At 47.7% G+C, this 21252-nt stretch overlaps 1 protein-coding gene across 2 annotated transcripts; it reads left to right on the forward strand.

Moving 5' to 3' along the window:
* The first annotated feature begins 1139 nt into the window (after positions 1–1139).
* CABLES2 (Cdk5 and Abl enzyme substrate 2) lies at positions 1140–21161 on the forward strand. 2 transcript variants are annotated; one of them, XM_069751172.1, is made up of 10 exons: positions 1140–1619; positions 11961–12032; positions 12398–12490; positions 12585–12662; positions 13288–13396; positions 14709–14865; positions 17094–17194; positions 17383–17489; positions 17611–17815; positions 18236–21161. In XM_069751172.1, exons 1-10 carry the CDS (start codon positions 1216–1218, stop codon positions 18374–18376), a joined length of 1467 nt encoding a protein of 488 aa, XP_069607273.1. In that variant the 5' UTR covers positions 1140–1215; the 3' UTR covers positions 18377–21161. The 2 variants fall into 2 exon arrangements, with proteins under 2 accessions (XP_069607273.1, XP_069607274.1); XM_069751173.1 differs by lacking the exon at positions 11961–12032.
* Positions 21162–21252: the final 91 nt, after the last annotated feature.

Here is a 21252-nt window from a genome sequence, read left to right on the forward strand (position 1 = left end):
GCCACCTTGTTAGAATGCAGCATTACTGCTGCACAAGGTGGCTCTATTAGTTTATAACGGCTGGAGGGGGTGACAGTGGCCCTTTAAAGCTGCAATGCTCAAGGAAATATGCAAATTGTCTCTTCAGAGAAGAAGAGGACTAGAACTCTAGTTTCTGGAGTGACCATCTCAGTCTCCTGACCTCAATATCATTGAGCCACTCTGGGGAGATCTCAAGCGCACAGTTCTTGCTAAACAGCCCAGGAATTTACAGGAACTGGAGGCTTTTTGCCAAGAAGAGTGGGCAGCTTTACCATCTGAGAAAATAAAGAACCTCATCTACAACTACCACAAAAGACTTCAAGCTGTCATTGATATTAGAGGGGGCAATACACGATATTAAGAAATGGGGTATGTGAACTTTTGATCTGGGTCATTTGGATGTTTTGGGTTGTCATAATGATTTAAAAAGGCGCTAATGGTGTGGACAGTACAGACAGAATTTGCCAAAATTTAGCCCTGCCCTGATAAATCCCTTTAAGGGGAAGCAATGACCTTATGAATGTATTTATAGCAGATTTGTAAGAAAAATGAACATTCCTGTATATTAAAACAGTACTGTTGCCTATAGTAACCATTTAGGTTACTCATTCATATAAAAGAAATGACGGCCGGCAGCGTCTGATTGGACAGATTCACTGTCGTCTGGACGACTTATCGGGTCCTGGGTTCTAATCCCACCCAGGACAACATCTGCAAAGAGTTTGTATGTTCTCTCCGTGTTTGCGTGGGTTTCCTCCGGGCACTCCGGTTTCCTCCCACATTCCAAAGACATACTGATAGGGATTCTAGATTGTGAGCCCAATCGGGGACAGTGATGATAATGTGTGCAAACTGTAAAGCGCTGCGGAATATGTTAGCGCTATATAAAAAATAAAGATTATTATTATTATTATAGTTATCACTAAACAAGGACTTCCGGGTGCAAGCCCCACCCACTTATTGAATAAATTAGACTAACGAGCCCGGAAGTCAGACGTCATTACACCCACAGACGTTTGTCCTCAGGTGACATGTGACCCCTCCGCCTATTTCTATCCGAATATGATTGACAGGCTTCTCGTCCAATCAGTACTCCAGTTTGTTGTTATTACCCTAGCTCCAGCCTATGGCGTTCCAGAGTGGGCGGGACGGCGGCAGACTGGCCGTTCCCCGGGCCGGGGCCTTACTTAGAGAATGGCCGCGGCGACCTGCGGCTCCCCCGGTGTGACAGGCCCCGGAGGCCGTTCTGGAGAGTTGTCACATGGCCACGCACCACAGAGACGGAAGCGGGGCAGTGACTCCCGGCGCAGGCAGGCCGCCCTCTTCTTCCTCAATAACATCTCCCTGGACGGACGGCCCTTGTGTCCCGCGCCGCAGCCGACATGGGAGCCGGCCCGGGAAGCGCTGGAGCTGTCACCCGCCTCACAGGTCCCGCTCAGCCCGTCACCCCGGCTCCTCCCGACCAACGGCCCCCGTATCGTGCTGCCCCGGGACTCTCCTGCGCCGGAGGGGAAGAGCTGCGCCGCGGCTGCCCGCACCGTGCCCTCCTCCCTGGGGCTGTACCAGGGCAGCGGCGGCCCCAGCGCGGAGAAGCAGAGGTGAGAGCAGGCCACGCCCCCGGGCCTCCCCCTGATTAAAGGGGAACTCCAGCATGGAAGTCACGTGACATGGGGATCTAGTTTCTACCATATTGGGGGAGGGGATGGGCTTCTACAGGGAAGCTTTCCAACCTCCTAAATGCCACTGTCACAATGGTCAGCAGCATCTAAGTGGTTAAAGGGGTTGTCCAGTGATGACAAGTTATCCCTTCATCCACAGGATATTGATGGGTGGGCGTCTGCGTGCAGGGTCCCAGCAGTCAGACTGGGGATGGGGTGCCAGTGCTCTGGGGATGGGGCGCTCTCTTCAGACATCCACTAAAATGGCCGATCCAAGAATGAGACACAAAGCGCGTCCGATCCTGGTCCAATGTTGAAGATCTGGGCTGACGCGCGGCTGCTGATCTGGGCTGTCGAAAGGTAGTGATGGCTAGCACTCGACTAGAGTAGAGGTCACGGTGCTAGTGAAGGGAACTAGAAGTTCCGAAGTCACTGAATATGAAAGATCACTGCACACGCTCAAAACGAAAATATGCTCTCAAGTGGAAGTTTATTTGATAGTTGATGCAGGAACAAGCGACTAGTAAATTTTTTGACGTTTCGGCTAAAGCATAGCCTTGGTCACAACGTCGCTAGAATGCAGAGTCCGTCTTGGATTCAGGGTAGTGCAGATGTAGCACTGGTATAAGGTAACGGCCCTATGGAAGGCTTGGATTAAGGGCTGAGCAATGTCTCTTAGCAAGAATCATAGACTGGGTAAAGATTTAGGTACAGTGCCCAAGGTCTGTAGTTATGTTAAACTGCAAAGGTACTTTGCTAAGTGGTGTGCCCAGAATATCATAGGTAGAGGTATTTATCAGATGATTCTTGGGGTACCGCACCCAAGTGTACAGCAGTCCATGAAAGTTGTATAGGTGTGGAACTGACGAAGCCGTGTCAGATTAGGAGACAAAGGTTGTCCTGGTTGTCCAATCAAGTGGGCAGCGGTTGGCGCTGTGAGGCAGAAGGCGTTGCTAGAGACACAGCCGTGTCTTAATCGGTGCTAGCGCTGGGACTTCCCAAGGAGAGCCGGTGCTGACACTCCCGTGTCTCAGCTGTGCCCGGCATGGAGGGGAAGTGACACTCACTTCCCCTCCATGCCGGGCACAGCTGAGACACGGGAGTGTCAGCACCGGCTCTCCTTGGGAAGTCCCAGCGCTAGCACCGATTAAGACACGGCTGTGTCTCTAGCAACGCCTTCTGCCTCACAGCGCCAACCGCTGCCCACTTGATTGGACAACCAGGACAACCTTTGTCTCCTAATCTGACACGGCTTCGTCAGTTCCACACCTATACAACTTTCATGGACTGCTGTACACTTGGGTGCGGTACCCCAAGAATCATCTGATAAATACCTCTACCTATGATATTCTGGGCACACCACTTAGCAAAGTACCTTTGCAGTTTAACATAACTACAGACCTTGGGCACTGTACCTAAATCTTTACCCAGTCTATGATTCTTGCTAAGAGACATTGCTCAGCCCTTAATCCAAGCCTTCCATAGGGCCGTTACCTTATACCAGTGCTACATCTGCACTACCCTGAATCCAAGACGGACTCTGCATTCTAGCGACGTTGTGACCAAGGCTATGCTTTAGCCGAAACGTCAAAAAATTTACTAGTCGCTTGTTCCTGCATCAACTATCAAATAAACTTCCACTTGAGAGCATATTTTCGATCTGGGCTGTCGCGCGGCTGCTGATCTGGGCTGACGCGCGGCTGCTGATCTGGGCTGTCGCGCGGCTGCTGATCTGGGCTGTCGCGCGGCTGCTGATCTGGGCTGTCGCGCGGCTGCTGATCTGGGCTGACGCGCGGCTGCTGATCTGGGCTGACGCGCGGCTGCTGATCTGGGCTGACGCGCGGCTGCTGATCTGGGCTGACGCGCGGCTGCTGATCTGGGCTGACGCGCGGCTGCTGATCTGGGCTGACGCGCGGCTGCTGATCTGGGCTGTCGCGCGGCTGCTGATCTGGGCTGTCGCGCGGCTGCTGATCTGGGCTGTCGCGCGGCTGCTGATCTGGGCTGTCGCGCGGCTGCTGATCTGGGCTGCCGCGCGGCTGCTGATCTGGGCTGCCGCGCGGCTGCTGATCTGGGCTGCCGCGCGGCTGCTGATCTGGGCTGTCGCGCGGCTGCTGATCTGGGCTGTCGCGCGGCTGCTGATCTGGGCTGACGCGCGGCTGCTGATCTGGGCTGTCGCGCGGCTGCTGGTCTTGCACCATGTTGCGGATTAACCACATGTAGCCTATCTAGTTTTGACTTCAGTATTTGTACGCCATTAGATTTAAAGGTTTGTCAAGTGTTAGAAAAACGTGACTTCTCTTCTATAAGCAGCGCCCCTCCTGTTCTCAGGTTGTGTGCTGTATGGCGGCTCGGCTGTATGGAAGTGAATGGGATGTAGGGGCACCGCTCTTGGGAAGACAGCAGCCACGTGTTTAGAATCGTGGACATCTCCTTAAATCTTCCCCTCTGATCTGACACAGTAGCAGTTTCCAGCCATAGGACAGAGCAATTTTGGACCCTACAGAAGGTTTATAACCTATCCTTCATCACACACTTGTAGTTTTGGATAAATCCTAATTGTGAAGCAGGAGCAGATCGGGCACGTTGATCAGTTTATAGCGGGTTTATACAGATGGTAACTTTCAGGGGAGGAAGAGTTTGCAGCTCCAGATAATCTGTAGACCACTATTTGCTGTTGTTAATCTCTTGGTTAATACACAATGACTGAGGACTCACAAGTGCCGATTCTTCTGATCCCTGAGCCCAGCCTTTGTGTTACCCTGTAAATAGAAGGTAACAGCTGCTGGGCACAGGTCAGGGATAGTATCCCTGCAGAGAACATGTGGTAATCTTTACCTGTGACCTTATCTTCAGACTGAGGACCCTGACTAGCAGAGTCACACAGTGATGTAGGCACAGATAGTACTACCTCCCGGTCTCTCCTTAATAGTAGTATAGATGTTCTATCTGTTAGGGTACCGTCACACTATAACATTTCGATCGCTACGACGGTACGATTCGTGACGTTCCAGCGATATCGTTACGATATCGCTGTGTCTGACACGCAGCAGCGATCAGGGATCCTGCTGAGAATCGTACGTCGTAGCAGATCGTTTAGAACTTTCTTTCATCGCTGGATCTCCCGCTGTCATCGCTAGATCGGTGTGTGTGACACTGATCTAGCGATGCGATCCAGCGATGCGTTCGCTTGTAACCAGGGTAAACATCGGGTAACTAAGCGCAGGACCGCGCTTAGTTACCCGATGTTTACCCTGGTTACAAGCGTTAAACTAAAAAAAAAAAACAGCACATACTTACATTCTGGTGTCCGTCAGGTCCCTTGCCGTCTGCTTCCCGCACTGTGACTGCCGGCCGTAAAGTGAAAGCAGAGCACAGCGGCTGTGCTTTCACTTTCACTTTACGGCCGGCAGTCAGTGAGTGCGGGAACCAGACTGCAAGGGACCTGACGGACACCAGAATGTAAGTATGTGCTGTTTGTTTTTTTTTAAGTTTAACGCTTGTAACCAGGGTAAACATCGGGTAACTAAGCGCGGTCCTGCGCTTAGTTACCCGATGTTTACCCTGGTTACCCAGGGACCTCGGCATCGTTGGTCGCTGGAGAGCTGTCTGTGTGACAGCTCCCCAGCGACCACACTACGATTTACCTACGATCACGGCCAGGTCATATCGCTGGTCGTGATCGTAGGTAAATCGTATAGTGTGACGGTACCCTTATAGTCCCACAAGGTTCAGTCCTTGGGCCCTTGCTCTTCTCCATTTACACCTTTGGCCTGGGACAGCTCATAGAATCTCATGGCTTTCAGTATCACCTCTACGCTGACGACACACAGATCTACATCTCTGAACCAGATATCACCACCCTACTAACCAGAATCCCTCAATGTCTGTCTGCTATTTCATCCTTCTTCTCCACTAGATTTCTAAAACTTAACATGGACAAACAGAATTCATCATCTTTCCCCCATCTCACGCGACCCCCCCAACGAACCTATCCATTACAGTAAATGGCTGCCCACTCTCCCCAGTCCCACAAGCTCGCTGCCTCGGGGGAATCCTTGACACTGATCTCTCCTTCAAACCACATATCCAAGCCCTTTCCACTTCCTGCCGCTTTCAACTCAAAAATATTTCACGAATCCGTTCATTCCTCAACCATGAATCTGCAAAAACCCTAGTCCATGCCCTCATCATCTCTCGCCTTGACTATGTGACGCCCAGGAGACCGGGATACCCAGCACCGGACCAATGGAGTCTGTCTCTTGAGGGGGATGTCACGGGTGGCTTGACCCGGTGCTGTGGCCTCAGGCAATGCACAGTGTAAGGGGTATCATGAGGGGACAGGCACTTACTTGATCAGCAGCAGGTTCTCCCAGCGGTGACGATCTCGATCCTGGATAGATGGCTATTGTCCAAATGAAAGACTGAGGCACTGAAACGTTTAACCAGTTTACTTTAACATAAAAGGATTTACAACCAGTCCTGTCACCGGAGTCTGTATGGGAACTCTGAGTTACTTTGACCCTGCCGGGGTCTTCGCCTCTTATTGTGCGCAATTTCTGTGTGGCCCTGCTGCTGTATGTGAACTGGCTGCCGGCCCAATCTGTCCCCTCCGGGTCCTGGTTCGACGGGCAACCCGAGTCCTTTTATCGGTTTACCCCCTCTGGGAGTACCGCTGAACTCTGTGTCTGTTGCTGCATCCGACCCTAGTGAAGCTGATATCACCTCACGTTTTTCCGGTTGCTGTATTATATATAATGAATACAGCCACGGATCCGGTATCCGTCTTTGCGCCTGTTCTGGGTAGTGATTAATGCTACCCGGTTCTCACAATGTCCTTTTTCTCTATCCTTCTTCTCCTCAGGCCGGTGATTTAGGCCTGGTAACAGTCACAGGGCTGTTAGAGATTCAACTGTATGACCTCTCACTATCAGCTCCTTGGCCCAACTGCCATTTCTTCTCTCAGACCAGAATGGATCAAGGGGAGTCTCTGGAGCTCCCCCTTCTGGCCGGAGGTGGTAGTGCAGTCTTGCTATTTTAGTATTTGTACTTACTGTCAGTAACTATTTTTGTGGCAAATACCCCTAGGGGTGCCACAACTACTGCAACCTCCTGCTCTGTGGCCTCCCCTCTAACACTCTCGCACCCCTCCAATCTATTCTAAACTCTGCTGCCCGACTAATCCACCTGTCCCCCCGCTATTCCCCGGCCTCTCCCCTCTGTCAATCCCTTCACTGGCTCCCCATTGCCCATAGACTCCACTACAAAACCCTAACCATGACGTACAAAGCCATCCACAACCTGTCTCCTCCATACATCTGTGACCTCGTCTCCCGGTACTTACCTACACGCAACCTCCAATCGTCACAAGATCTCCTTCTCTACTCCCCTCTTATCTCCTCTTCCCACAATCGTATACAAGATTTCTCTCGCGTATCACCCCTACTCTGGAGCCCTCTACCACAACACATCAGACTCTCGCTTACCATCGAAACCTTCAAAAAGAAGCTGAACACCTACCTCTTCCGACAAGCCTATAACCTGCAGTAACCACCGATCGACCAAACCGCTGCATGACCAGCTCTACCCTCACCTACTGTATCCTCACCCATCCCTTGTAGATTGTGAGCCTTCGCGGGCAGGGTCCTCTATCCTCCTGTACCAGTTATGACTTGTATTGTTTAACCCCTTAGCGACCGCCGATACGCCTTTTAACGGCGGCCGCTAAGGGTACTTAAACCACAGCGCCGTTAATTAACGGCGCTGTGGAAAAAGTCCATAGCGCCCCCCAGAGGCCGATTTTCTCCGGGGTCTCGGCTGCCGAGGGTAGCCGAGACCCCAGAGAACATGATTCGGGGGGTTTTTAACCCACCCCGCATTTGCGATCGCCGGTAATTAACCGTTTACCGGCGATCGCAAAAAAAAAAAAGCGAACTCTTTTTAATTTCTCTGTCCTCCGATGTGATCGCACATCGGAGGACAGAGAAAAGGGGTCCCAGGTGGCCCCCCAATACTCACCTAGCTCCCCCGATGCTCCTCGTGTCTCCCGGTGGGCGCCGCCATCTTCAAAATGGCGGGCGCATGCGCAGTGCGCCCGCCGGCCGGCACCGGGAGAATCTTTGGGGTCTCGGCTGCCGGGGGTAGCCGAGACCCCAAAGAGCACGATCGGGGTCGGTATTACCGACCCCTGTTTTGCGATCGCCGGTAATTAACTGTTTACCGGCGACCGCAAAAAAAAAAAAAAGTAAAGTGTAATTCTCTGTCCTCTGATGTGATCGCACATCAGAGGACAGAGAAATAGGGGGATTCGGGGACCCTAGCATACTCGCCTAGGTCCCTGGATCCTCTTGCTGCTCCTCCTGGCCGCCGGCAGCAGAACATGGTGGACGCATGCCCAGTGCGCCCGCCATCTGTCTCCATCTGCAGGCCGGCAGGAGAACAGCAGTTGGGGCTAAAATTAGGGGTAGGGTTAGGGGTAGGGTTAGGTTAGGGGTAGGGTTAGGTTAGGGGTAGGGTTAGGGTAGGGGTAGGTTAGGGGTAGGGTTAGGGTTGGGGCTAAATTTAGGGTTGGGGCTAAACTTAGGGTTAGGCTTCTTTCACACTTACGTCGGTACGGGGCCGTCGCAATGCGTCGGCCCGACATACCGACGCACGTTGTGAAAATTGTGCACAACGTGGGCAGCAGCTGTAGTTTTTCAACGCATCCGCTGCCCAATCTATGTCCTGGGGAGGAGGGGGCGGAGTTACGGCCACGCATGTGCGGTCAGAAATGGCGGATGCGACGTACAAAAAAACGTTTCATTGAACTTTTTTTGTGCCGACGCTCCGCCAAAACACAACTGATCCAGTGCACGACGGACGCGACGTGTGGCCATCCGTCACGATCCGTCGGCAATACAAGTCTATGGGCAAAAAACGCATCCTGCGGGCACATTTGCAGGATCCGTTTCTTGTCCAAAACGACGGATTGCGACGGAATGCCAAACAACGCAAGTGTGAAAGTAGCCCTAGGGTTAGGGTTGGGGCTAAAGTTAGGGTTAGAGCTGGGATTAGGGTTAGGGTTTGGATTAGGGTTCGTATTAGGGTTAGGGTTTGGATTAGGGTTGGCATTAGGGTTACGCTTGGGATTAGGGTTAGGTTTGGGATTAGGGTTAAGGTTAGGGTTGTGATTAGGGGTGTATTGGGATTAGGGTTAGGTTTGAGATTAGGATTAGGGGTGTGTTGGATTTAGGGTTTTGATTAGGGTTATGGTTAGGGTTGACATTAGGGTTGTTTTGGGGTAAGGGTTGTGATTATGGTTAGGGTTAGTGATTAGGATTATGGATGAGGTTGGGATTAGGGTTAGGGGTGTGTTGGGGTTAGGGTTGGAGCTAGAATTGGGGGGTTTCCACTGTTTAGGTACATCAGGGGGTCTCCAAATACGACAGCCAATTTTGCGCTCAAAAAGTCAAATGGTGCTCCCTCCCTTCTGAGCTCTGCTGTGCGCCCAAACAGTGGGTTACCCCCACATATGGGGCATCAGCGTACTCGGGATAAATTGGACAACAACTGGGGTCCAATTTCTCTTGTTACCCTTGTGAAAATAAAAACTTGGGGGCTACAAAATCTTTTTTGTGAAAAAAATAATATTTTTTATTTTCACGACTCTGCATTCTAAACTTCTGTGAAGCACTTGGGCATTCAAAGTTCTCACCACACATCTAGATAAGTTCCTTGGGGGGTCTAGTTTCCAAAATGGGGTCACTTGTGGAGGGTTTCTACTGGTTAGGTACATCAGGGGCTCTGCAAACGCAACATAATACCCGCAGACCATTCTATCAAAGTCTGCATTCCAAAACGGCGCTCCTTCCTTCCGAGCTCTGCCGTGCGCCCAAACAGTGGTTTACCCCCACATATTGGGTATCGACGTACTCAGGAGAAATTGCACAACAACTTTAGTGGTCTAATTTCTCCTGTTACCCTTGTGAAAATAAAAATTTGTGGGCGAAAAGATCATTTTTGTGTAAACAAAAGCGATTTTTTATTTTCACGGCTCTACGTTATAAACTTCTGTGAAGCACTTGGGGGTTCAAAGTGCTCACCACACATCTAGATAAGTTCCTTAAGGGGTCTAGTTTCCAAAATGGTGTCACTTGTGGGGAGTTTCCACTGTTTAGGTACATCAGGGGCTCTCTAAATGTGACATGGTGTCCGATCTCAATTCCAGCCAATTCTGCATTGAAAAAGTCAAACGGCGCTCCTTCACTTCTAAGTTCTGCGGTGCGCCCTAACAGTGGTTTACCCCACATATGGGGTATTGGCGTATTCAGGAGAAATTGCATAACAAAATTTATGGTTACATTTCTGTTTTTACACTTGTGAAAATAAAAAAAATGGTTCTGAATTAAGATGTTTGCAAAAAAAAGTTAAATGTTCATTTTTTCCTTCCACATTGTTTCAGTTCCTGTGAAGCACGTAAAGGGTTAATAAACTTCTTGAATGTGGTTTTGAGAACCTTGAGGGGTGTAGTTTTTAGAATGGTGTCACACTTCATTATTTTCTATCATATAGACCCCTCAAAATGACTTCAAATGTGATGTGGTCCCTAAAAAAAAAATGGTGTTGTAAAAATGAGAAATTGCTGGTCAACTTTTAACCCTTATAACTCCCTAACAAAAAAAAATGTTGTCTCCAAAATTGTGCTGATGTAAAGTAGACATGTGGGAAATGTTATTTATTAACTATTTTTCATGACATATCTCTCTGATTTAAGGGCATAAAAATACAAAGTTTGAAAATTGCAAAATTTTAAAAATTTTCGCCATATTTCTGTTTTTTTCATAAATAATCGCAAGTAATATCGAAGAAATGTTACCACTAACATGAAGTACAATATGTCACGAAAAAACAATCTCAGAATCAGCGGGATCCGTTGAAGCGTTCCAGAGTTATAACCTCATAAAGTGACAGTGGTCAGAATTGAAAAAATTGGCCTGGTCATTAAGTACCAAATTGGCTCTGTCACTAAGGGGTTAAGATTATTGCACTTGTTTTTATTATGTATACCCCTCCTCACATGTAAAGCGCCATGGAATAAATGGCGCTATAACAATAAATAATAATAATAATAATAATAATAATAATAGATGTAATGGTGAACTACATGGAAACCTGGCCACTCCTAATAGGGCTTCCACAGACAGTTTGTGCAATCCATTCTACTTAGTGGGTCCCAGTGGACCTGGATACTGGGATCTTTACTTGCAGCCGTGTCTCCTGGGTTGCATCCAGAGAATGGCTGCTGGGCGCTGGAGTGAGCTGGCAGAGCATAGTCAACTAGTCAGGCTTAAACCAGAGAGGGCAGATACAGAACAAAGCTAGGAGATCGCTGAGGTCAGAAGCAGAATAGTCAGGCAGGGTGTACTACAATGGCTTCCAAACAAGATGGGTCAGAGAACTTGTAAACACGAGACAGACCAGGGTCAATATAAGGGGTCAAAATATATCTTTCCTGTGTAAGGGGTCAGACAGATGGCCAGATTTCTAATGCGAGGATCGTGTTGCAATCCTTGGACTGACGTCTGCTCTTCTGACCTGAGTGATGGATGCATAGAAATAGGTCACGCTCTGGTCAGGAGAGGTGACAGGCCAGTGACCTGTAGGGGGGGAGTTTTCTGCAGGTTTTGTTAAGCTTCACCCTTTGTACCCAGGCAGGTTGATAATGACATGCTGGGCTGCAGGGGGAAGTTAGTCCCTATTTCTGGAGTGGATGACTTACCGGTCTAGTTCAGAGATGCGCAATCTGTTTTTTTGGTAAGAGTGGCAAGCTTTGTGATTCTACCACGGCCACATAAAATGTAAAGGTATATTGGGATCAAGGCTACATATCGACAGCTACACTGGACACCGCTGCTCCTCTGCATCCTCCTGAAAGTGATGACTGCTCCGAATTATTTCCCAATAAATCTGCATCTTGTCACAGTAACTAATGGCCTTCTGGGAGCTGCTAATAAGGGTCATATATGAGAATAATCCGTATTTACACGGCAGTTGTTGCTCCGTAATGGATATTCATTGTCACTAGTAAATCAGTACTCCAATACCAAGATGCTGCCAGTAAGAAAGTCGCTAATTCTGTAAAAAGCAGACCCTTTATTCTGATCCTGAAGAACCCATCTAAGCGTTTTTTGAGGATTCAGTAAAGCCTTGCATGGCTAGGACATCGGGGAGTGCCATCACCCAGCAAGCGGTGGGATTGGGGATCCGGTGTCGGCCATTGTTCTGATAATTGCCTCCGTCTTGCAGGCGACGTCACCTGTCTCAGCGCTGCTCCCTAGAGATCCTAGAGGATATTGCAGAGTTTACACCAATACAGAGGTATTGCCCCATCAGTCTCCCACCACCTAACACCACTAATAAATTGCTAGCCGAGGAAACTAACATCGCACTAATGGTACTGGCTGCATTCTCTTACTTATAAAACTTTTTTTTCTGAGTGTTTTCTTCATTAACCCTCTTCCTTCCAGGATTGTACTGCAGCCAGTGCTTGACTGCCGGGCCGTGTTGTCATAAGCTTGCATTGGAAGTGGCTGATGACCCCACTGGTGATGAGCTGCTGTTTACTGATCTTATTAGGCGTCCGTTACCGCTGTGCTTGCCTACTAACACTCCCTATTGTCCCCATCCCACCAAGTGATCTACTAGGCCAGTGCAGCTTATCTTATGTCCTCATTGCATTTCAGGTCCAAAAATGTCCCGGAGTCGCCCCAACCGTCCGTCCTAAAGAAGACACACTTCATCAAGAGCATGAGGCAGTATGACACCCGCAGCAGCCGGTAGGTGCCACGTGGGCACTGATGGCTTTGGCCTGGCGTGTGTATAGAAGACTCCCATCTTATCTGTAACCTGGATCCTCTCTGGTTTTCCTAGGATAATCCTGATCTGTGCCAAGAGGTCCCTGTGTGCTGCGTTCTCCATTCTTCCGTATGGGGAGAGTCTGCGGATGAGGTAACCTCTTCATTCTTCTAGCACTCATCTATATCCAGGAATTGTGTAGAGAAGCCAGTGCTGCGGACACTGTGGTGTGATTGTCCGAGGCCCTCTAGGTAGCAACAAAGATTAAAGAGAAAAGGGACCGTGGAGTCACTAGTCCTGCCCTCAATAATAAGCTAGCCAAGTGAGGCAAGAAATGCCTGGGTACAGAGAAGTCTTGTGCAGCACAGATGATTTCAGGAGAGCAGTGTCTCTTGTATAATGATCTGGGATAATGTTCTTGACAGGTCCACATCTAACCTGTAATAGTTTACTGTTGTGAGCGCCACCACGCACAGCGGACTGCTGTCATTTCAGATGGAATTTATATTATATTTATTTATATTTTATCCCTCACCCTATTGTGCGATGATTCCATTTATAATTAGTCTCTGGCCTCTGAGTATTATGTCCTGTCCATAATTTGTGGAAGGGCAGGAAGGAAGGGGCGTTTATGGCAGCACGGTCAGACCACCTGCAGGATCCCGGCCCCTGGGCACACCGCTGGGGGATAAGCTAATGGCGTAGTATGGGAAACATTGCAGTTCTGTGCTGTCAGCAGCGCGGTGTTCTGATCGTTGCTTTATACTTGGTTGCACAGTGAACTGCGAGTGGAAGGGACGAAGCAGCGACACCCATCCGGGGGAGGCATCTCCACCACAGACCCAACATTTGGAATGGAAGGAGTGGAGCTGGGGGCCGAGGGGGAGGTAAGAAATGAATTGACAATCTGCAGCACTCTTAATTATTGCAAAACTACAAATCCTAACATGCCTGGGCAGCTGAAGCCCTTCTGATCAATCTGGGAGTTAATAATAATAACAATAATCTTTATTTTTATATAGCGCTAACATATTCCGCAGCGCTTTACAGTTTGCACACATTATCATCGCTGTCCCCGATGGGGCTCACAATCTAAATTCCCTATCAGTATGTCTTTGGAATTGTAGTTTCACAACAACTGGTGCACAGTAGGATGCTGAGTGCTGACCACCACTCAGTGCTGTAATCAGAAAGTATTGTTGCTGCCTTCTGTCATATGTGGTTAATAGTGTTGGGACCCCCCCCCACTGTGCCCATTATCCAGAGATGTTAGAAAGGATGGCTTCTGAGTAGTTCCATAATCACCTGATTCGTTTTAGTGAATGCCGAAATGTCCTGGTCGTGCATCTAGTCCAGCCCTCTGTGCCGATCGGTCTTCACTTCTGTACCCGGCATCCTCAGCCTTGTATTCTAGGGGTCTCTGGTTCTTACTAGATCCAATGATATGACATGAGGCCTAGTCATTACGTCGCAGGGACTAACATGCTCCAGAGACACTGAGGATGCCGGGTGCAGAAGTGAAAACCGGCTGCCAAAGAAGGATGGATGCCAGCGTAGTGCCAGTTGGATTGCTCATCTTTTAATACCAGATATTGCTTGTCCCATCAGTAACCACTGGCAAGTTGGGGTAACCACAGCAGGATCCCTCACAATCCATCCATGACAATGGAACTGGTCAAATCCAATGGGGCAACCATTAGGTAATAGCAGAACTGCATCTTTCTAGGGTTGAGTGGCTACCTGGCACTGCTCATCTTTGAAAGACTATGATGGGAGGGAGTCCACTGATAAGCCCAAGGTAGACAATCAAGGATGTGCTTCTTTAGTGTATAGCTATATGGTGGTAGGTATCTTTCTGATTCAGTCACTGTATATGGGCATGATTACATGCTGGGTGCTATGTACAGTACATTTATCACAAATCCACGCAATATTAGTCACTTGGATATAGCCGTGTGTCCATTGTGCTGTACGGCTCGTGTCCTCCTCCTGTTTAAGGCCACATTCACACATTCTATATTTCACATCCGTATTTGTAAGCCAAAACCAGAAGTGGTGACGTGTTTCTATCACACTTTTCCTCTGATTGTTCCTCTCCTAATTTTGTCTTGCGTATACTGAACATGAGTGTGGCCTAAGAAGAGTTCCTGCAAGGTTTCATTATTTCAATACTTCTGCTCTTTTATCGTCTTTCTCCAGGTGGTTTCTTATGCAAAATTTTTATATCCTACAAATGCCCTCGTCAGCCAAAAAGAAGACTTCCAGCCATCACAGATCAGGCCGGGTACCCATGACACTTCCAAGCGAAACTTCTCCAACACACGGTTTATTCCAGTGTCCTCAGGAGTTGACCTTGGTAATTGTCTTTTGGATTTACCTCCATGCTCCCTGCAGTACTTTTTAGCGTACATTCACCAGGAGGTTTTTGAGGAGTCTCTCGGACACTCCCCCCCCAAAAAAAATGCCTGAAATATTGTAAAAAAAAAAAAAAATGCTTGAAAGACTTCCGATTTATTTCCATTGAAAAAACACTTTCTGTTCACACGTTCAGTCTTTTGATCATTTTGAAGTAGCTTGCGGTTTGCAGCATTCCTACCCAGGGTGTTTATATTGTAAGAACGTATTTGTGTGACTATGGCCACGGCATGTATACGTCTGCCTGCCTATTACATGAAGGCTACAGGTGTCCTGGCACTTGTTTTTAGTGACTGCAGTTACATACAAAGCAAAACAAATGTCCTTCCTTATTCACATACTGTTTCCAGTCTTCTATCATGCTGTAATTACATGAACTGAGAGGAGTCCATTAGTCCTTCCAGCCTAGAGAGCATTCGGCTTCCTTTCTGTGCTGAGTCATAGGAGCCCCCGCGCCTGTGTCCATCATGATAGCAGCACATGCGCACGCACACTCTGCCTATTTTCTCCTGGCTTAGTTGGTCTTGGGCACACGAGCTGCAGTGTATGGGACTGGGTCCCTTTAAGGGAGTTGTCCTCTACATGGATATTGCTGTTTTAGCCTTATGAGAAGTCATCATTATCAGATCTGTAGGGGTTCAAAACCCCACCACCACTCACTGGTGTCATTTTTAGGAGCTCCTCTTCTATTGAGCTGAATACCTCACCAATCTGACATTGATGTCGTATCCGATGGGTAGATAATTAAAAGGCACATCTTCAGGCACCGTTTCTATATCATCCCCCTGTTATATAATATACCAAGGTAAATAACCACTATAATATCGAAGTAGCGGAGAAGCCTCCATGCGATTTGTCCAGTGCATTTGCTCAGTTATTGACAGGAAAAACAGGCACTACGTATCCTTTAAAATCTCCATTTGCGTTGAGCCAAGAAATACCCACGTTTACTTCTCTAGTAATGCAGTGGATATGCTGCCCACTAATGTGGTGCTAAAATGTAGCTTTTATTAGCAAAAAAAATAACATAAATGTAAATTAAGGAGACAGTCTTGTACAGTGTGTGTAAAACCTTCTTCCTGGCCAAGCAAGGCTCAGAATCCTAACAATGTGACCTGCAATCCTAAAAGCCAATATCAACCCTTTAACGAGCCTTCCCATATGACTTGAGATCAAACCCAAACTAGAATCTGTTTGCAGACACTTGTTTTAAGGTGTTGCCCCTCCTCAGTGCAAAACATGAGATGATTTGGCTGGGTGAGAGGCCACTGACTGGGGTCTAAGTGGATTCTGGTTTGAGTTTTATCATAAAGGTACCTTCACACTGAGCAACTTTCCAACGAGAACGACAACGATCCGTGACGTTGCAGCGTCCTGGATAGCGATCTCGTTGTGATTGACACGCAGGAGAGATCAGGATCGGAGCTGAAAGTCCAGAACTTTATTTGGTCGTCAGGTCGGCGTGATTCGTCATGTTTGACAGCAAAAGCAACGATGCCTGCAATGGTTTTTACATGGAGCTAACAACCAGCGAGAACGATAAGTACGTCACTGGATCGCTCCTGCATCGTTCTGCTGTTGCCGGTGTTTGACGTCTCTACAGCGACCTAAACAGCGACGCTGCAGCGATCGGCTCGTTGTCTATATCGCTGCAGCATCGCTGAGTGTGACGTTACCTTAAGTCCTGTGGCAAAGCTCGTTAATGGGTCAATAATGACTTTTAGGATTGTCACTTCCAGTAGGTTGCTCTAGAGTTCTAGTCCGCTTCCTCTCGGAAGAGATACTTTGTATATGTAATTTCCAAAAGGAGCATTGCATGGCCTATAAGTCTCCTTACAGTGGCATGTCACTCTCCGCAAGAAGAAATGTTACCCCTTAGATATTAATGTGCTGCATATCCTCAATTATTTACAATATGTAATATTCATTTTATTATATATATTTTTTATTTTTTGCCTATTTTGCTACTAGAACTAAGGAGCTGATCCTGTAGTGATTCCCGAATATTCTGCCCCATGTAATGGCAACAAGTTTGCTTCTACTGTATTTGCTTGTTAGGCACAATATTAGTGAGGGGGATTATTATTATTATTATTTTTTTTTTTTTCTATCCTGTTGTTTTCACCCACAATAAAAGTTTTTTTTTTTTTCACATCTCCACCATTTTAGGCATCGAGTCAGACAATATTGAATACAATCCCGATATCCTGGATGATCCTCAGTGGCCCTGTGGAAAACACAAGCGGGTTCTCATCTTTGCTTCCTATATGGTAATGTCTTGCCATTTTCATGCCCACACTTTAGGATCTGTCTGTAACGTGCAGCATCTTTTTGCTATAAAATCTTTCATTGTATCCTGATTTTACTGCATGCCACAAAGCGCACCTGTCTGGACACACTACGGAGAGGGTTAGATATCGTATGTCTAGTTGTAATAAATGCGTGGTGTCTCTTCTAGACCACAGTTATTGAATACGTAAAACCGAGTGACTTGAAAAAAGACATGAACGAGATGTTCAAGGAGAAGTTTCCTCACGTAAAGCTGACCCTGAGCAAGATCAGAAGGTGAGGCGCAGACTGGATTGTGAGCTCCTGGGGATGGGTTTTCTGTGCTCTCTTGTGGTCCGGTATCCCTCTGGGCTGCTGTTTTGTTGTGTTTCCTGACTCGTCCATATTCTGTCACCAGCTTGAAACGTGAAATGAGGAACGTGGCGCACGAGTGTAACATGGAGCCGGTCACGGTGGCCATGTCCTATGTTTACTTCGAGAAGCTGGTCCTGCAGGGGAGAGTGAACAAGCAGAACCGGAAGCTGTGTGCCGGAGCCTGCGTGCTCCTAGCCGCCAAAATCGGTAGCGACTTTAAAAAGCCTGAGCTGAAGCATCTTCTAGATGTAAGTGTAAAGTCCATGCTGGGCCTATGACTGTTGGTTATGGGGCTGGCTGGTGTGTACCATTGTGCGGCCTCTATCAGTTAACTGGCTCCAGTCCATAGCATTCTATTATGTTATGGAAGCATGGAGCTAGCCCCAATTCCTGCTGATAAACCACTTCAGGCCTTCTGCCAGCAACATTGCAGTATTGCCATCCTGGTAGGGTGTCCACTTGGGAGCCAACTTCTTGCCCACCTCTCGTTCCTACAACTTGGGGTGTAACAGCAGCCATTTTGCTGCTCCTGTGAAGTACAACTGCATGGGTTGGGCTTTGTGTTATTTTCTTCAATACTGAACTATTGCAGTCTCTTTTAAGAAGGTTCAAAGTTGTGTTCTTTTTTTTTAACTGTGTGACTCATTGTCCTTCTCCCCACCTTTCAGAAATTAGAAGAACGCTTTCGATCTAACAGACGGGACCTGGCTGCATTTGAGCTGACTGTGCTGGTGGCCATGGAGCTAGCACTCTACCTCCCCGAGGCGCAAGTATTACCTCATTACCGGCGCTTGACCAAGCAGCAGTAGATGGCATCCAGGCACAGACACTGCGCTCCCTTCCAGGGTTCAATCATTCGCTCCGGACCTCCTCCACTCTCCTGATAAATCACAGAAACAATCTGTGGAGCTTCGTGTCCGTCTCTTCCCCCACTTACTGTGGAGCAGTGTGTCACTACCGTGGATATATTGTACCATGGGAAAAGTACCAGCCAAAGCTGGTAGTCTGCTGCAAGGGCAGAGGGTCCGGGTCTGATATTTGCACAGTTGCACATTGTAGAACCGCTCTTCCCCTTTACTAGTCCAAATTTTATTTTTCTCTTTTAACCTACTTAATTCTGTATATTCACATTTTTTAAATGTATTTAGGTGAGTAAAATGAATAGGACTTGTCCTATACAAGAGGTGTTGTGACACCTCAAAAGACGGAGGAGATTGTGTCAGTAAGGGGCGGTGGGGCTTTCTTTTTATCTTGAGGGATTCGAAGAAGGGGGGAAAAAAGCACAATTAACCCTTCAGTGCCTTAGTAATGTCTCACAAATCACTCTGGCATTGAGGATGTTAATGCGAATTTTCACATTGTCGGGAACATATCAGTACTCCTCAATATGATCGTGGGGGAGTATTCTTCCCTAAAACCTGGAATTGCTCAGTCACCAACTTATGTCAAATTGCCCTTTCCATCGTTGTGTACATTTCCAATATGGCTGCCATGTCCGATCCCAGAATGACAGATCTGTCCAGTGGTATCGTTGGTTGTGTGTATTGGTTGGCCTACCATTCAGGAGTCTGGTGGCTGGGCATCGGAGCTGTAAAGGACGCCATGTTGCTGTCGCCCAACTTTCCCGTTAATGGGTATAACACTGAATCTTCTGAGATAAAGGGCAGACTTGAGTATCCTGGTTTTAAGGGGAAAATGCTGGCACCTCTGATGTCTTGTAGATGCTGAATATGTCCGTTTTAGTGTACGTGAGCCAAGAAACAAGTCTTCAGCTCAGTAGGCAATAGGCGCTGCCCCGCGGTCGCTGTCTGTGGGGCCGGCGCTCCCTAGCTCTTTATTAAGGTATTATTGAGTGCACAGATCTACAGCTTCCAAGTAGTCTCATTCCAAAAAGGAGGCAGAAACCCTCCTTTGTAGAGTAATATGCATATTTTATTTTTAAAGCGACGTGCCTGAACTGCCCTGGTCTGGTATCAGGATGTGTATTTAGTCTATTAGGGTCACAGACCGTTCTGGTGCATTAGTCGTGAACATTGGAGGCAGTGGCCCTTTGTTTCATACAATATGCACACCTTTGCTGGATGTGAGCTCAGGGCCCTACCGGCCACTTCTGCGTGACTACCGCTCTGCATGTGGCGCTAGAACTACAGCAATGGTCACTTTCATGTTGGGCTCAGAAGTGACGGATTTACTATGGAAAATCCCTGCTTGCCAAGTCATGCAGATCCTGGGCCAGATTTCCCTTTTGTGGGAAGCTGATCAGTAAGATTAAAGGTAACACACTGACCAAAGCGATTCCCCTGCTGCGACTTTGGCAATGCTTGCCTGGTCCCCCACCATTCTTTACCTCTAAACATGTTGACATACACTGTGTTCCAAATTATTATGCAGATGACATTTTTCTCGGATTTTCCTAAATGGTCGGTGCAAATGAGTCAGTCTAATAAGTCATCACCCTTTAGAGTATACATCGAATTTTATTGAAGAAACCTCCCAATGATAACAGTATAATCTCCAAAATTAATAAAAACTCAAAACGCACTGTTCCAAATTATTAGGCACAGTAGAATTTCTAAACATTTGATATGTTGTAAAGAACTGAAAATGCTCATTTGTGGAATTTGCAGCATTAGGAGGTCACATTCAATGAACAAAAAAGCTATTTAACTCCAAAACATCCTAACAGGCCAAGTTACATGTTAACATAGGAACCCTTCTTTGATATCACCTTCACAATTCTTGCATCCATTGAACTTGTGGGTTTTTGGAGAGTTTCTGCTTGTACGTCTTTGCATGAAGTCAGAATAGCCTCCCAGAGCTGCTGTTTTGATGTGAACTGCCTCCCACCCTCATAGATCTTTTGCTTGATGATACTCCAAAGGTTCTCTATAGGGTTGAGGTCAGGGGAAGATGGAGGCCACACCATGAGGTTATCTCCTTTTATGCCCATAGCAGCCAATGACTCAGGTATTCTTTGCAGCATAAGATGATGCGTTGTCATGCATGAAGATGATTTTGCTCCTGAAGGCACATTTCTGCTTTTAGACCATGGAAGAAAGTTGTCAGTCAGAAAAGCTATTTACTTTACAGAGGTCATTTTTACACCTTCAGGAACCTTAAAGGGCCCTACCAGCTGTTTCCCCATGATTCCGGCCCAAAACATGATTTCTCCACCTCCTTGCTGACGTCGCAGCCTTGTTGCGACATGGTGGCCATCCACTACTCCATCCATATGGACCATCCAGGGTTGCTCATCAGTAAACAAGACTCTTTGAAAATTAGTCTTCATGTATGTCTGGGCCCAGTGCAACCATTTCTGCTTGTGAACACTGTTTAGGGGTGGCCGAATAGTAGGTTTATGCACCACAGCAAGCCTTTGAATGATCCTATACCTTGAGGTTCGAGGGACTCCAGAGGCACCAGCAGCTTCAAATAACTGTTTGCTGCTTTGTAATGGTATTTTGGCAGCTGCTCTCTTAGGGTACCTTCACACTGAGCGACGCTGCAGCGATACCGACAACGATGTCGATCGCTGCAGCGTCGCTGTTTGGTCGCTGGAGAGCTGTCACACAGACAGCTCTCCAGCGACCAACAATGCCCGGTTGGTAACCAGGGTAAACATCGGGTTACTAAGCGCAGGGCCGCGCTCTGCTTTCCTCTGCACTGTCAGCGCCGGTCAGCCGGA

This window comes from Ranitomeya imitator, chromosome 2 (genome assembly GCF_032444005.1).
Source record: "Ranitomeya imitator isolate aRanImi1 chromosome 2, aRanImi1.pri, whole genome shotgun sequence".
Lineage (NCBI taxonomy): Eukaryota > Metazoa > Chordata > Amphibia > Anura > Dendrobatidae > Ranitomeya > Ranitomeya imitator.